The following is an 18,286-nucleotide window of genomic DNA, read 5'->3' as shown; positions in this document are numbered from 1 at the left end:
AAATTTATGACATGATGATGATGATGATGATGATGATGATGATGATGTCTGTGATATTTGGGCTACATTTTTAAATATTTTTGTTGTAGTAAAGTAAATTATTTGTCTTTTTCACAGATCAGCATCAGGGCAGGAAACTGGAGGCATAAAAATCTTAACGTGAATGTTGTCTGTACTCTGACACTTTTTCCAAGCTGTGCAGTCAGTGGTTCCACAGAAAATGGTACTGCAGTGAAATAGTGGTCCGTTTTTTGTACTATTATAAATATTGTTGTCAGTGCCAAAATATAATAAATATCACAATGATTTTTTGGGAAATGCTTTGACTAATGAGCCTAATTGTGTACAAGAATTTTGAGCTCTCTCTTTATTTATAGATCAGTTGCACTACGAAGGTGAAGATAATGCTAAAATTGCAGCCCATTCAGAGGCGTGTCCCCTTAATAGTGTGTGAATAAGTTGAGAATTTGGGTCCAAGGGGAGGCATGCGAGGGTAGTCAGTACAGTTGTGATGACCACTGTGTCCGGATGATGCAGTGGTCAGTGCATTTGCCTAGTTAGCAGGATACCCAGGTCCAAATCCCGGTCCAGCACAAATTTTCAACTTTCCCCAGTGATTTAAATCAATATCCACTCACAGGCAATGTTTGTAATTCCTTTATGTCTCAAATCACTGACTTTATTGCTCCACAGGCCAGGCTTTATGGCTTTGACACCATAACATTTCCTATTACAGCCATTTGCATTACTGGTATATGGTTTCGGAATTCCAGCTCACCCTGCAATTCCCAGCCTATGGAAATCGCTTCATGTTGTTTTGGTGCTGACACGGTTCACAACTGGGACATTCAGTTCTGCACTGACTTTTGCAGCTGTTGTTTCTCGTTTATCGTCACAATCATCTTCAAGGACCATCTGTCACCATCACTCAACACACACTTTCGTCCACATTGTCACTTATACTCTGTACGGTGAAAGAAGAGCTCTGACAGTTGTAGTGACCTTGGTGCATGTGCTTCACGCGCTCCATCACAGCCAATCAGATCACGAGTTTTTGTTTACATTACCATGGCAACAGCCCAGTGTTGCCATAGTGCTAGGTGAGCCCTCCTTTTAGTTAGTGGTGCCAAATGCCTCATTCCCGTTTGTGTGTGTGTATGTGCATTCCAGAAATTGAGTGTTTCTTGCCATGTGTTTGCAAAATGGCTTCATATAGTGGAGAGAAGAGGACTTTAGGAAAAGGAGCTACAATGAAATCTCAAGCACATGAATTTACATACAGATTGTGTGTTTACTTTGAAAGGGAAAGGGATAATGCTGGGCCATTGATACCAGTGGTATAGTGACTGACATGGCAGCAGAAGCACTGAACATCTCTACAGAGACAATGAAGAGAGTCACAAATGATAAAGAGGCCATCAATTCAGTTGGGAACCCTGTTATTGTGAAGCCTCTAAAGTCAAGGAAGAGATCGTGTCACTTGCTTGAAACAAACAACTTCGACAAACGTGCTATCAGGCAACTTATGTACATACTGTAGCAGGAAGGACTATCTGACACTTAAAAAATTGATGGCATCACTGATTGATGATGGTTTGTTCACAGGAAAAACGACACGGCTCTCCATTACTTTTAAGAAAGAAAATAATTATGGCTTACACTGGAAAAAGTTCTCTGGAAGAAATGTAATAATGGAACGCAGAGTCATTGTGGCATGGATATGTCAATTCCTGCACGAGTCTGGAGCATGTAATATGGATTGATGAGACATGGTTCAACGTGCATCTTGCACATTCCGTTGTGTGGACAGATAACATGTGTCACTGAACTTTGAGTGTGCCAACTAGTAAGGGAGGGTAACTAATTATAGTTTATGCTGACTCTACAAATGTTTTTGTGCCCAGTGCTACAATGATTTTTCAGTCAAGGGGAAAAAAAAGTGTCAATTACCACAAGGAAATGAATGCAGATACATTTAAAGATGGGTCTGTTACTAGTTTGCTACCAAATGCCAATTCTGGTAACGTTTTATGTAATGAACAACACACCATACCATTCTGTACAATTAAATGAGGCACCATTAGTCAACTTTTCAAGTCAATAAACATTACCAACAGCCACAGACTTTATTAAGATATTTTATTTTATTTTGAAAGCAACCCTTTTCAACAATTCATTTTGCCTCTTCAGACCCCATACACTTTTTTCGAATCAACAAACTTCATATAGTGCCACAAAACTGGATATCGTGAATCCCAAACATTGTGCAGCTGATTCATACTAAAACGTGACAGCAACTGCATCAGCTTTACAACAAAATGGCTCTGGGCACTATGCGACTTAACTTCTGAGGTCATCAGTCGCCTAGAACTTAGACCTAATTAAACCTAACTAACCTAAGGACATCACACACATCCATGCCCGAGGCAGGATTCGAACCTGCGACTGTAGCGGTCGCTCGGTTCCAGACTGTAGCGCCTAGAACCGCACGGCCACTCCAGCCGGCAACTGTACAACAGCTGGGATTCACGATATCCAGTTTTATGGTGCTATGCAATAAGTTCGCTGATTCAAAAAAAGTGTATGGTGCCTAAAGATGGCAAAATGAATTGCCGAAACTAGCTGCTTTTGAAATAAAATAAAATATCTTAAAGTTCACAACTGAAAAGTACGTACCAGCCAATATCCCCTGGCCACATTGGACCAACAGAGATTGAATTAGTCAATTGCTTGAAAGATAATAAAATAAGCTTTGAACAGAATATGCAAAAAATGGAACTTCTGGAATTAGTGAAAGCCTCAGAAAACACTGTATGTAATTCATACGTAATCACAGAATCATGGCCAAAAAATTACACGTTTCATTGTACCACTGCCATTACAATGCCATAGAACAGCAAGTATATCAAAGCCTGTAGGGTTGTGATGAGAGATGATAAATCAGATGACAATGAATTTGAGATTTCTGTTCTCCTGCATGAAAAATAAAGGTAACATCTTCAGTTGATACTTTACACATAACATTTGTTCATTTTGCTGTACCTTGTTAATGTCGAAAATGTGTCTATTGTGTGTGTGTGTGTGTGTGTGTGTGTGTGTGTGTGTGTGTAAGGAGGCGAACACATGAGGAAAAATATTTGAACAAGGAACACATCACTCAGTACAATGCTTCAATGAATCTTACAGCTTTCTTAGGTAGGCTCTGTAGCTCTGGCTGTCATGGGGCCGATGTGTGGGAGCAGAAGGTCTGTCAGTTCATTACCAGCCCTGCCAGCTGCTGGCCCACTGCACTTCCATGTTGAATACTGACAACTATGCTGCCAACTGTCAGAGCTCTTCTCTCACCGTACAGAATGTAGTGGATGATGATTTTCTGATTTTGCTGTAAGCAGTACAAACCTTTGGCACAGTACCCCTTGAAACACCACACACACTGACTACCTCGGTTACGAAGCACCCACCGTATGAGCACCAACCATGTGTCCACATTTGCATTCACTTTGTTCTGACATAATCCACTCGCAACTACACAGAGCACTGTTCTCACCATGACTGACACTTGCAATGCATTGAGACCATTGCACAGGCGCTGTTTGTGGTCAAACATAACATTGCCACCTGTGATATTTGGCTAGCTTCTGCACTTATTTACAAGCATGCATTTCTCACAGTGTTTCCATATTTTTGTCCAACCCCTTTACAATGCTCCTGCGTTTCAACTCAGTGACATGTTTGGCCAATGTCTTCCAATCTTTATACAACCAGAGAAAGTATCAAGTTTCCTTATTTTTAAAGTGGGTGTTATCTCTTCACTTATCTGTAATGAATTGATAAAAGAGCCAGAGGAGAAGATGCAATATACTTTTCATCAAAGACTTGCTATAAAACAAATTGCCATGTGTATAGTTTTTTTTACTTCATCTGACAGACTTTACAGTCCTGTATTTCAATGTAACTTTCACTCTGCAGCAAAGTGCATGACATTTTGAAACTTCCAGGCAGATTAAAACTTTATGTTGGACCAGGTCCCAAACCCCACCTTCCGTGGGAAATGCTCATACTGCCTGAGCTACCTAAGCACAACTCGTGCCCTGTCAATTCAGCTTTACTTCCACCAGTACCTCTCTCTGACCTTCCAACTAGCCTCTCTGCTCTAACTGGTAACTGCAACGGATGGGGATACCAAGAAGAGGATTAAGAAATTCAACATTCAGTATGAATAGGAATGGCATATGTTAGTAGCCCAGATATTCCAGTTGCCCAGTTTTCCCCATGAGCTTTGATGTCAGGGATGACCAGCTGAAAGCAGCAGCAGCAGCAGCAGAAGAAGAAGAAGAAGAAGAAGAAGAAGGAAGAGGAGGAGGAGGATGACAAGAAGAAGATGTAAAGTAAAGCAGTGTCTACTGAGGATTTGATGAAATATATGAAATATGGTCAAAATCCGAGTCTCTGAAGGCTGTACTGCTACTGAATAGGAGGTAAATCATAGGAGGTAAATTATGGCAGAACTATAACAGAATAGGGGCAGAGGAGCAGAGGGGGACTAATGTATGTTAGCTTTTGTGGTATGTTTCAACTGCTTGTAGTGAAGTCCCAATAAAGTTATAGTAGAGGCATTTGGATATCAAATACTTGATTGCAGCTACAGTCAATAAATTACCACCAGTATGATAAATTTCAGGGAGGTAAGAAAAGTGAGTATTGGTCAAAGTGATATACTAAGAAACAATAACCCATTAGATAACAAGGAAATCTTCTGAGGCAGTGACAACTGCCATAACATTAAAGACAGTTATGTTGAAAAGTAAAATATTTAGTTGACAAGTAACAACAATCTTTAGGAAATAAAAAACAGAAGAGCACCCACTTATTTCCATAACAGAATTTGCATCACACTAATACAGGAAGCACAAGAGGTTGAATGTGAAAGTAATTTCACAATCAGCTTGACTGTGGACTTGAAAATACACGTAAAATATAACAAGAAATTTGACATGTTCCAAATGTAACAAAGACAACAAAAGACAATTCTGACTTTTCAATTAATAATGGAAAAATGTGTTCAATATAATAGAGGGAAACATTCCACGTGGGAAAAATATATCTAAAAAGAAAGATGAAGAGAAGAAGAAGAAGAAAAGAAGAAGGAAAGAAGAAGAAAGAAGGAAAGAAGAAGAGAAGAAGAGAAGAAAGAAAGAAGAAAGAAAAAAAAAAATAAATATATATATATATATATATATATATATATATATATATATATATATATATATATATATATTCTTGGGACTTTATGGAAGTCACTGATAATGTAGGGTGAAATTATCCTTTTAGGCCTGTCTCATTTACAACAAAAACATAACTTCACTGATGGCACTCTTAAAAATTACTTGATGGCTATATGAGGCCAAAACTCCACTCTACACAGGTAGTAAACTACAGCACTGCTACAGTGCTCACAGTGTTCTCAGTCTCAGTACTATCACACATGTCATCTTCCTCTAACAGAATAACATGATGAAGCAGAAATACTATTGCATAGTCTGTCTGTAAACTCAAGAGCGAGCAGCGCTTTTGGTGGGGGAAAGTGGCCTTCCCTGGAAGAACGCTGCTACTGGCCTACAGGGGCACCCAAAATCTGTTGCCCGTTACCTGTCTAGCGGTGTAGATCGGGGTGCAGTGATATGCATCGTTTCTATTCGTGGGATCCTAGTTGCCAGTGTCAGTGAGTTAACTTTGTATACTTACTGATGTACTTCGATGACCGGAAGTGATGGAGTGATGGATAATCGTATAGCATTGCAAGAAAATGTGCAGAATACGTAGAAGTAGAGATATTTGCGGAGCAACGAGCGTTCGATCGTCTCTAATGTTATTACAGCGTGTATTAAAGAGGCGGCCCAAAAAGAACTGTTGGCTAATATTACCAGTCCCAATTAGAGGGCTGCAATCTATGCAAACGTCAGCCTCACCCAATAGGACACACTAGTAAGGAACGGAAAAATAAGCCGCATGGTTTACTGGCATCGCTACGAAGGAAAACTAATAATTTTGGTAGGAAACCCATCGTTATAGACAGTTTCAAAATCACGTAAAACCTTTGATGCTTATGGAACACTAACTCTGTATTTCGGTCACTATTCGCCTGATTCTAAGACATATTGCTTAAAACATGTGCGCAATAGCTATTCTAAACACTGCTGAAATTTCCTTTGAAACATGTACACCAATTCTGGGCTTCTAAGCAAAAAGCTTGACATTCGAGGTGCGTTTACATATTCACTTTTATCTTTTGGTAAGAACTTTATTTGTTAATCTACAGCAGTGTTATCCTCTTTAAAATATTCCCCAATACATACTATACCAGTGCTTTTTCCAATTCCCTAAACGCTTTAGGAACTGTTTCTTCGGGACAGTTTATAGGTCTCTTAACTGTGCATTTTTAATCTCATTCATGCTTGTAAAACCGCTGTCCTTTAAGGCCTGCTTTGAAATGTTCATAACACTTGTCTACCCTTGGTTTACTCATAACAGGCTCACCAAAAGCAATATTTACTATTTCTAAAAATTTCATATACTTTATTCCATTCTTATAACAAAATTTAATACAGATTCTCTAATTTATTTTTATACAAAGCAAATAACCTTTCTGACATCTGAGAAAAGAGTAAATACCCAATATGCATAACATTGTACACATACTTTTGAGGCATGTTTACAAAAGACAGTGACAAAAAAGTGGTGCAAATCGGACTAATACAACACACAAAAATATAAATTTCTGCTTACTTTTCAAACACATTTTGTGTTGCAAGAATTGTTAAGTTTCAATGCAGTCCTTCAAGGAAAACTTCTACCTTTTAGTAGAAACACAAAACAAGAACAAGCCTTAAATTCTACAGACTGATTGCACTATATGGGCTTCGTTTTACAAATAGCAATAGAGGAACATTCATTCACATGAACAGGCATTTGGTTCTATGTTTGTAGTAGAATCCTGACTTCCATTCTTATGTTAATAATATTTACTCTATAATGTTGTGTTCCGGAAGAAGCGGTCGATTTTTATATTGCTTATGATCTTAATGCATTTGTCTAAAAATAAATGCAGCTGAGACGTATCTGTACACGGCGTCACCACAGATTTAAAGCGCGCAACGCGGCAGGGCCGGTACTACGTTGTGAAACAGCCTGTAGAAGCGCCTTGTGACGTAGCTGGGTTGGCAGAGTGGGGGCTCGCTCGCTCGCTCTTCAGTTTACCGACAGACTATACTGTCACCTAATTGTGGTTTTTCTGCAGAAGCAGATGCTCACATGAACAGCTGACCAGCTGTGCAGTTTCTGAGGTGCTTGTTACCAGATGCGAGTACATAACAATCTGACCTCTGTCAACAACAGTTATGTCATTGGATTCCCCATTTGTTGCACATATCATTGCTAAAATGAGTCCCCATTCATCTCTGCTCCATTTGTATACTTTCCTAACCATGTCAAAATACCTGAAACACTGCAAGATTAACCTCGTGGTGTGCATTGGTCGTAATGTTTTGGCTCGTCAGTGTACACTGCAATATATTTTGGTGATTTCACGATGCCACTCCTTAAATACATTGAAGCTGTGTTGTACTGTTTACAGTAAGTTTTTTGAAGTAATACAGGTTCACTGGAATATTTAAAGAAAGTAGTTATAAGAATGAAGACCGAAGAAAATGATTGTCCCACTCACTAACATCAAGCTAAGAAATATATTTTATATCAATTTTGCAAGCTATTAAAAATCAAGTCCATATCATACTTCACTTATTTACTTGTATTTTTCTGCAATGCATAAGCACTTGTTTTTATCTTTTCCAGCATGGAATTCCTATTTTCTTTAATTTTTTTTCATCTCAGATATCACCATTGTGTTTCTAAGTCCAGAGTTGCGAACAAAACCATCAGAACCTGGAAGACTGTCAGGTACTCATAAGTACAAAAACTCAAATAGTAATGCCTGAAATCCATGGACGCAAAAGACAGCCAGTCAAGGTACACGAAGAAATTCCACTTTTGCACTGTTTACACATGTGCTAATCACAATGGGTATTGGACTGCATAGAATGCTAGAGTTAAGGAGTGTACCTCACTAACACTACAGCACAACTTCTGTGTCTAAAGCACAAATGATATCGGCACTATGCAGAACATTGGTCCACATTCTCCAGTAGAAGATCTCTCCCACCCCTTCTCATTCTGTTAACAGAAGATCTGTCAACTTAACCACAAGAAGCAAGGGCAATGCATGTTTATTTCAGAGTCCTGCACACTTCAGCAAGTGTAATATTACAAAGGTGCTGAAGATGCTATAGAAACTTTCCAATAACTGTTGTTTTGCTCCGACACCCAGAGGCAGACTAGTTCTAAGTTTGTACTTCCCCATAACTCGAATAATTATGCTACAATCCCTAGTAAATTTTAGTCACAACATTCTATTATATCAACTATGATTGGTTGCTAAAATAAATACAGAACTTATGGTTACAAAGGACTGGTGCTATTGACCGGATCAGCAATCTTAGATTTGCCATGCCTGTAACCAACTATTACTGGCTGACTGTCTTGAATGGTAGTAACTTTTTTCCTTTACTATTTTCACAATTTCATTCTTTTCACACAGACATTCAGATCATGAAAAGAAGTGAACGACTGTTGTTTGTTCACAGGACAGTTATCATAGGAATAAATGACTAGAGAACAAGGATAGTCACGCCTGCTCTGTTATTGTTGTCATACTGCTCTGCACATGGCAATTTAGGAACATTTTTCCAAAAGCCAATAAATGCTCAGTTTTTTGAAATTCAGATTTTTGTAGTTAAAAATCAAGTTTGTCATCATCCATGAGCTGTTGAAAAGGTTTGGTCAAAATCCGATATTTGATGCTGTTGTAATGTGTTGACAATGGAGTAGGCAGAGTAGGCTGTTAAAACTATAGAATTGTGGTTAATACACGTGACTTAGAAAAGGTTATACATGTAACCCAGTGCTTAGGCGGCAGGAAGTCCAGGACCAGAGCGAAAGCAACGAAGAATTCAAACAAGAACAAGAAAATGCTCCAGCTATTGCCAGTTCACATGGGCTAGCAAACATACCAGTGAACCAAAAAGCCATAGGAACAAAAGAATGCAAAGCAGTTGATTTCACTTGTGATGATATCAAAACATTAAATAGTTTAAAGAAAACTGACCAGATCAAATTATTACTAAATTACATGATAATCACATCATCAAAACACTGGAATATCAAGAAAGAAGCAAAAAGGAAGAATACTGTTACAATACAGTAAAGCAAAAGGCCAAAAGATAGCTAGACAGTATCTTTCATGTGCTGAAACATTTCATTTCAAGCAGCATCAGGGATGTCCAAGGACTCAAATCTGGCCACTAAATACCATTTAACAGGGAAATTACTGGCTGAAAACTGAGGGGGAAACATGATCACTATTATAAAAGAATGAAATGAACACACACAGATATTAAAAGAGCCACTATTTATGGAAAAATTCCACAAGAGGATATTTAGCAACCAGACTGAATACGATCAAAATGTGGAAACATTTCTATAGAAAAAAGGAAGCATCAGGCCTTCCTACTTGCTCTTTATTAAATTACAAATATATTTTCTACCATTGCAGTAGCCTGTAATTTAAAATTCCCAACACACATGCATGCTCAACATGCAAGGTTGGACGACTGAAGTAAAAGGAAGGAACACGAGCTGAGAAAAAGAGTCAATAATAAACCACAGCTTACACAAATTTCACACAAAAAGTTCCATGCAATAACAAAGAATGAAAATCCAAATATTGTTCAAGTATGTTTTGATATACAACAAAATCAGCCAATATCAAAGCCTTCCTTCGATGAAGTATCTTATTCAAGGATGATTTGGCTACACAATGGGAAGGATTGCTTTTTATATTTTGTTTAAAACAGAAAGCCCAAAAGGATGCTAACAAGTAGCCTAAGCTTTATTGGACTTTCTCAGAAACCTTGAGGCATCCTAGCAAAAAAAAAAAAAAAAAAAAAAAAAAAAAAAAAAAAAAAAAAAAAAAAAAAAAAAAAAAAAAGAAAGAAAGGCTCGAATGAAATTCATTATTTTCTGACTCCTGTATCAGTGAAAATAAAAATATAGTAATGATGTACATACTAACGGCCTCCAGGGAAGAAATCAGCAAATTTAATAAGGTGAAAGAGTGTCTGGTACAGTAGAAAAGTCTAGTGCAACAGAAGCTCTACATTCTAAGATGCCATTCAAAATAAGTGTTCTGCCAGCAATGGCTAATGAAAGGTTGTACAAGTTATTGTTGTCAGCATTGGACACTTATCATGGAAGTCCTGTAGAGCTTTATGTATAGAATTTCCAGAAAAATGCAGCCAGGAAGTGAGGAAACTAAGCACTTTGGAAGAGAACAACATGGTTAATAAGGAAATGAAAACTGATGTCTTTAAACTTAATAGGAATTTTAATGTACCAGAAGGAGCAGAAGAGCTTATGATGACATTGCTGATAAGGATGAAAAGATTTCCAGTTTAGTATTGCTGTAGCCAGTGCTTTTTGTGTTGTACTTCAGTAACATTGGTTGCTGCTTTGTATTTTTTCTTGTCAAACATTTATGGGAAGGCATGATACTAAAGCATTATACTGTAGTACATTATAGTATTTCTATGCAAAATTAACTATGAAGTAGCTTTATCTGTAATTAGTGTCAAAGATAATAATACACAAAAAATGAAATTATACATCAACAACTACAAATCAGAAGTACACGAGTAATGAAAGATGCCACCCAATATACACCTGAGAAACTGAGGTGAAATCTAACAGCACTTTCAAGTTCCATCTGTGCATCTATTGACTTCTGATGAAAGTTTGGCATCTTTGTACCTCTAATCTGACATAAACAATTAAAATTTAGGAAAAGTCAAACACAAAATTGAAACTATGCCTAAAAAAAAAAGCAGTGTCTTGTTTAAGTAGTTAGTATTTCAATGCGACATAAAATAATAATAATAATAATAATAATAATAATAAAAAAAGCATTTTGCATTTCTTCAAAAAATTACCTTTTTTTCCATTTATCAACTTTTCAAAAACTGGTCAATTGTGGTCACTAATGAAACTGTTGTGATCTGTTACCACACGCACCTCATTTCTCTGTCTATCACAAAAATATTTTATGCAAAAGAATGCCTGAAGCTAAGAGTAAAAGTGAGCATAGAAGTGATAAGGCTATTACAATAACACAATGCAAACTAAGTAATGCACCTTAACGGGAAATAGGATGAACCAATGCAGAACTGAACTTAATAGCTACTGCTGTTGCAGACATATTAGGCGTATGGGTAATGATGGACAGACGTTGCCTCATTACATACCTAACATCACAGTGTTATTTTAATCCAAATACAGATTTATTTATACAAAGTAAATGACCTAAGTGCACAATTTTGCAACTTCAGTGCTGACATTTGTCAGCCAAACATATCTCCTGATTTGATTATTTCTGTCTACTGTCAGTACCTACATTTTCAAACCACACTAAACTATTATGGATTACATATAATTTTTTTCTCTGCAACTAACTGAAAATATGTAGAATGAATCAGAACGAAAGTTTTACCAGGAAATGGAAGAATTAGAAGTGTTAAAAGTTCAATATATCTTTTTTTCCCTTAGCTTTTGTACTTTCCCTTGATAGCTGATGAAACAGTGGCTCTGAAATTAACAACATACTAATGCGGAAATATACATGTACAAAAGCAATGAGAGGTGCCACCCAATGTACACCTGAGACGTAAACTGATGTGAAATTTAACAATGATGACAAGTATGACGGCGATTTGTGTCAATATCAAGAAGTTCATGACTGAACAACATTTAGGATCTCTGAAATAAAAATGTAACAGGTAGCAGGGCTGCTTAAAAATTAAGAAGAACAAACAAATGTGAAAAACATATTTGTAGCTCTTTAACTCCATTCATAGCTCGAAATTAAGTAGCAATTATTTTTTTATTCTACACTATTCATACCATCTTTATAATCTCTGGGTATACTGGTTCTGTGAGAACACCCCGACCCGCAGTGATATAGTCAACAAGTTCATTGAGGGTTGCTCGCTTTATCTCTTTTCCTTTCAGGTCGGCCACAGGATCCATAAAGTCAAATGCCACACAACACTGGCGTAATTTGCGAATAAAGAGTTCCTCTTGTTCTGATGAAGGGACATCTGGAAAAGAAAGAATGGCATACATTAACAAGGTTCATTATTATTATTATTATTATTATTATTATTATTATTATTATTATTAGTCAATATGTACATAAGTACAATTAAAACTGCAACAATAAAGGAATGCAACAATAGGTAAACAAATCTAACTATTATTTTTTTCCTGACCTGCAATTAATTTTACATACGGGAAAAGGGGGGAGGGAGCAACTTCATGTAATGTACTTGCAAACTGGCCATCATGAAAATAATGTATGGAAGCGAGTTTTATGACTGTAATGATATTCCCGTGTTGTATCTTGGGTAATGCTCAGATTTTTAAGGGCAGCACTATTCCTACAGTTAATGAGGTGAACTACAAGGATGAATTCAAAAATTAAGGTACACTAGCTCACCGCGGGAGCACCCTGTGTATCGTGACCGTGGCCAATGTGCAGCACATGACAGTTCTGCTGACACGTCCAATACAACAGGTGGTGTGGTATCCCATCACGTTGTGTGTGCAGAGTGGGCTAGCCTCAATGGAGTGTCAACTGGATGTTCATCTCAAAACGGAGGTGTGTGTGTGTGTGTGTGTGTGTGTGTGTGTGTGTGTGCGCGCGCGCACAACGTTGTATGGACATTAATTATAAACCACTGCAGTATATGGTGAGCGAGCGATACCTCTTCCACGTATTGCGAAATGATTTAAGCAATTTGATGTCAGATGCACAGATCTTACAGACAAAATATCGCAAAGACCGGTCCACAACGTCCTGCAACAGTGCAAATGTTGACCTCGTGTGTGTGATAATTAGAGAGGATCAGTGCATAATAATGCAGGAAATTTCCAGCATGCTGAACATTTTGTACGGCAGTGTGTTCTCCACTTTTCACCAGTGCCTTCGGTGTCTTAAAATGTGTACCAAATGGGACAAATAGCTGCACACCAAAGTTCCAAAGGATACCACATCTAATCGCCATTGGCATTTTTGGAACAGTATTCTGTGCAGGACAACGAGTTTCAGTGGTAAATCATCACAGGGGATGAAATGTGGGCCCACCACCTCACTGCCAAAACAAAGAGAATATCGATGGAATGGGTGCGCACCCTAACACCACAATAAAAGACAAGGTCCAACCTTCAGCACTAAAAGCGATTGCGACCATGTTCTTTGACATGGAATTTATGCTGAAAGGCATGTCAATCAACTCTGCTTTGCATTGTTGAACAAGGCACCAGTTGCATAGGCAATTAATGAAAAGCATTGGGGAAAACTTTGTGCCAGTGTGATTTTGTTGCACGATGAGGCAACACTGCAACTGGCCAACCAAAAGTCAGCACTACTGCAGTGATTCAAGTGGGATATATGGCAACATCATCCATACTGTCCAGATCTAGCGTCATGCTACTATCATATTTTCAGCAATATGAAAGAGGATCTCAGCAGACAATGATTCTGAAACTATGAGGAGATGAAAGCAGCTGTATCCAGATGGTTACATAGTGCTGGAGGTGATTTCTACACATCCGGTATCGAACAGTTTGTTACCCATTCCGAGAAATGTTTACAGTCTCTTGGGGACTACGTGGAAAAGTGAACTTACAATGTATGTTGTCACATCTGTGTTGCCTAGGTATAAGTGGTTTAATAAATGGAAGTGTAAGTTACTTTTTGATTCGGTGTCTTACATGGCTTCTGGGTAATGCACGAGAAGTAAATAAGCTCCTGGATAAATACATTGCTCTCCTGAAACTAGCCTTTTATTGGACTAACTTCAGCTCTTCATCCTAATCTGAACCACTGTACACTGCAAAAACTCTTAAAACAAAATTGCAGTTTGCCTCTTTTGTTAGACTTGCATCCTCTGAATAACCAGTAATGAAAGCAGTCTGCCATTGGTCACTGCTTACTGATGAGTTTATGCGCTCAAAATTCACGATGTCTCTCTCCGGTGAATAGTGTGACACCTTTTTGTCCAGTGATGACACCAGTTCCATTTATGACAACAGCAACAAGGTAGCTTTAAAAACTTAACCCTGTGAAACCAATTTTCCTCTACATGTTGTTAACGTCCATACCAACCGTGATTCTGAAATGCCAATGCAATAAGACACGTTTAATAAAAGTTGTAATGTTGCCTCGGAAGTCCCACCCATGTAGGACAGCTAAGATTAGGTGTCGTTACATGTGTAAGTCGACAAAAACAGGTACAAAGTGTCTAATGGCGAAGGCATCCCTAACAGTAGACTTCAGTCATAGAAGGTAATTGGTTGTGGATCTGGGACTCCAAAATCCGCAATGGAAAGGTAAAAGCAAATTTCTTTTTTCAGAAATCAACGAAGTGTGTGATTGACCGCCTGGTCTAGGAGTTTTCATAGCATCGCCATAAAAATGATCGATATGTAGTTGTGTTATTCAATATTGGTACAATGATACTGTCTGTCCATTGGGTGGGAAAAACTGTCTCTTGCCAAACATCATTAAGGTACATGGCCAGACCGAATAATGTGACTACCAGCGTCCAATAACCACTACAATACGGCAGGTGGCAGCACCAGTAGCGCAGGGTACATAAAGAGTATCCGGCGGGGAGGGAGGGAAGACGCGGGAACCAGCGCATTCGTTATCGTAATGCGGAAACCTGTGATTTGTCTGACATCCAAACGGGTATGATCACGGGCTCCCGGGCCAAGGTGGAAGCGCTTCCGAAATGGCTCAGTTTGAAAACTGTTCGCATGTCATCGTGGTTAAAGTATATCGTGCACTGCAAAGTAGCGCTATCCAAAACCGGCGCCGAGGCAACTGTGATGCACAACGAACCGTAGATGACAGGGGTGAACGACAGCTGCAGAGATATGTATGGGTAAATAGACGCGCAATTGTTGAGCGTTAGTTGAAAATGCTGTGTATAGACCTATTCTGCGCGCGCATTGTTTACGCGTCGATGCTGATTACTGCTTATCGGCAAAGAAGCTTGGAAAATCTGCATGCCAATACCGCAATTAGATGTCCACTGAGTGGCGACAGGCAGCCTTTTCATATGGACCACACTTAATGCTACATCGGACAGATGGCCGTTGGCATGTAAGGCGTGTGACGCCTCAAAGCAAACACCACGCAACAATAGTCGGCCATGTCCACCCCTACATGTAGGCCAGTGCAAATTGTCACACAGCAGACAATGTATTGCGTAGTTCTAAGAGCACTAGGATGAGTTTAGCGCACTCCCCTAGCGAAAAACTCCCCTGGATTAAAACCCAATCGAGAATTTGTGGGACCACATCCATCCGGTTGCACGCGCCATGGATCCTTGACTGAGAAACCCAGCGCAAAAGGCCACGGCACTGGAATCGGCATGGTTCCACATCCCTTTCGGTACATTCCAGAACCTCATTGACATTCTTCCTGCACGTCTCTCAGAGGTCTGCGATGCAAAAGGTGATTTATTCAGGCTATTGGACAGGTGGTCACATTAATGTGTCTAGACAAAGATTTTTTTTTGCTGTAGTCATTAAGCTAGTGAAGCATTTGATTGTGTGTGGTATCTGGGCCTTTGCATTGTACTAGTAGACTGCTGAATTCAAAGTTTGTAAAAGGGGCATTATAGGTCTCTCTGCGTCAAAGTTAAAAGAAAGAATGTGAAACTCCTGTCATTCAAGCTAGGAAAGAATTTCCGTTGAACGTCACAGATTTGCCCACGCCTCGGCATCTGTTGTAGACCCATTCAGTGAAGAGCTCTACTTTTCCCGCCACTGCTGCTTCCACTGGTTACTTAAATAATGTGCTTTTGCTCGTAGTCATTTTGATAAAGTTAGATTATCAACGGAGGGATATTTTCTTTGTTAATGAAAAGTTCATCATGTGTTTGTGACAGATTCAACAATTTCTTGAAACCACCGTGGTAGAGACTTGCATCGGGATGGTGCGGAAGAAAGTATATGTAATCAGATTCGTTGCTTCTTGCATTATCTCATCAATGTGTTTTTCTTGGTATATTGTGACTCAGGTTTCAAAGGAGTAAACTTCCCAACTAGGTAGGGCTAGATTGTGGTGTCGATTAACATTACCGGCAACGGTTACTGCGGCACAATCACATGCTACTTTGTTATAGATGCGAGAATTCGACTGCAGAGCAGGAAGTCAATTGCAGAAAAGGTGCTTTAGATGGCGTTAAAGTGGATTGGAGCCCTTATATTTATTACACAAAGGTTAAAACCCAAAAGGTGTCGCTCGACTAGTTGCTCTCTACTGCTTGCATTCTTTTTACGGAACTCACCCGGCAGGATAACTGGGAGGGTTAACTGATGGAATAGTTCTTCCGGTTCTTGATAAGATACGTCTCTACCTGGCGTGAGGTAAAGTTGAAAAATGTTAGCGAGGTAGACAGTTGGATTCTAGTATTTATACCCTCAAGTATGTTTTTCAGCGGTCGTTTCTGCTAAGAACTGAAAGTCGTACTAATATGCAAACACCTCATGATGCCTTCTTCATAGAGTTATTCCGATTGTTACTGAAGGCGTGAAAAGTTTCCGACTTTAGGCAAGTGATCTTCCAATCATAGCATTTCCTGCTGTGCACCACATTACGGTAGGGACGAAGTGCATCAACTGTGACTTCAACCCAGTGGCTACCCGAGCCTCTGCCTACGCAGCAGGACGTGGTGGTGTCACAACTTTGAACATGGTTGACGTTTGGAGCAACCGTATACACAAATTTGAAAAATATGTGAAAATCTACCAACCGGTTCCATAGGTTTTCTATATACCTTGACCAGGTTTCGTCACCTCTAAGGGTGACTTCATCAGACTTCAGATAGAAAACCTATGCAACCGGTTGGCAGATTTTTACATATTAAAAAAAAAAAAAAAACATGAGAGAGCTTCAGTCCAGATCTCTAGCAAGCTATCCAGATTTAGCTTTACCATAGTTTCAAATGCTGGGCTGGTTCCTTTCAAAAGAACATCAGTTCCTTACCCATTCCTCCCTCGTCTGAGCTTGTGCTCTCTCTCGTAAGATCTCATTATCGGAGGAACCAGACTCCTTGTCCGTCCTTCAAGTTTCATGTAACACAGATTCCAGTTCCACTTGGGGATGGACGGATCAACAATACTCTACATTATTGTGTGACGTCAGAGACATGGACCCTTGTTTACAAGCAGTGAACTGAAGAAAAATATTTCGTCATTTTGTGGTGCTGTCCCAAAATATTGTGATTTCGAAAGTTTTTCTTCGTGCTTTATAGTTTTGGGTATCCTGGTGCTGGGAATCAAACTATGGTACAAATAGCAGCTTGGCATCAATAATATCTCAAATTCCTGTAGAACTATAGGAAGTGAGCACACATTCGGCCACTCCCATTCCTGGAAGACTAAAATTTCTTCAGTTACTGACATATTGTACGGGAAAAATGAACTGTCATCCCAGCATGACGCACAATCTCATCAGTTGTACGATAAAAATTTCTGCCTCTCTAAACTGGTTGAGGCATCAGTTCACAGGACAAGTTGTCTTCGTTCACTGGCATGTATATGCCTACATTACCAATGTGGAACTACAGTTTTAAGGGGTGTGTGTGTGTGTGTGTGTGTGTGTGTGTGTGTGTGTGTGTGTGTGTGTGTTCTACTACGAGACAGTAATTTCCTAAAACTAAACTGAGTATTCCAGCCTCAATTTTATCATAATCTGTTTCGGTGCCATCATGATTGTTGAAAACCCAGGCACACTATTTTTTATATATTGACCGATTTGAAAAATAGAAGTTCGTTTTCGTTCCTCACTGTCAACTACAAAGCAAAATTACGAAATACGAGGTCTGCAACACTTTTGCATTTACACCACTGACTCTTTCCATCATTCTCCCTAGAGCCACATCTTTGCTTTGTTGGCTGTTCGTGTCGTTTGTAATCGGATTGTGGTCACACTAGTTAAATGTAATTGTGTCATTGCTTTTATCAACTTTTTGTTCAACTAACGATGAATGGTGCTGTAGAATTCTTGGGCATCGATTTCGCCCACACTCTGAGTTACTGAAAACTT

The 18,286-nt window shown here is 39.0% G+C and overlaps 1 protein-coding gene across 2 annotated transcripts in view; it reads right to left on the bottom strand.

The window, feature by feature from the left end:
- LOC124601423 (serine/threonine-protein phosphatase 2A 56 kDa regulatory subunit epsilon isoform) overlaps positions 1–18,286 on the bottom strand; it is a 291,150-nt gene that overhangs the window by 110,958 nt on the left and 161,906 nt on the right. For both annotated transcript variants that reach the window (XM_047136244.1, XM_047136243.1), the window contains exon 2: positions 12,067–12,263. In XM_047136244.1, the coding sequence (XP_046992200.1) occupies positions 12,067–12,263 (197 nt within the window). The remainder of the gene's footprint in view (positions 1–12,066; positions 12,264–18,286) is intronic.

Source organism: Schistocerca americana, chromosome 1 (assembly GCF_021461395.2).
Source record: "Schistocerca americana isolate TAMUIC-IGC-003095 chromosome 1, iqSchAmer2.1, whole genome shotgun sequence".
Classification (NCBI taxonomy): domain Eukaryota; kingdom Metazoa; phylum Arthropoda; class Insecta; order Orthoptera; family Acrididae; genus Schistocerca; species Schistocerca americana.
The sequence above is the reverse complement of the archived record's forward strand: the minus strand, read 5'-3'. Positions and strand labels throughout refer to the sequence as shown.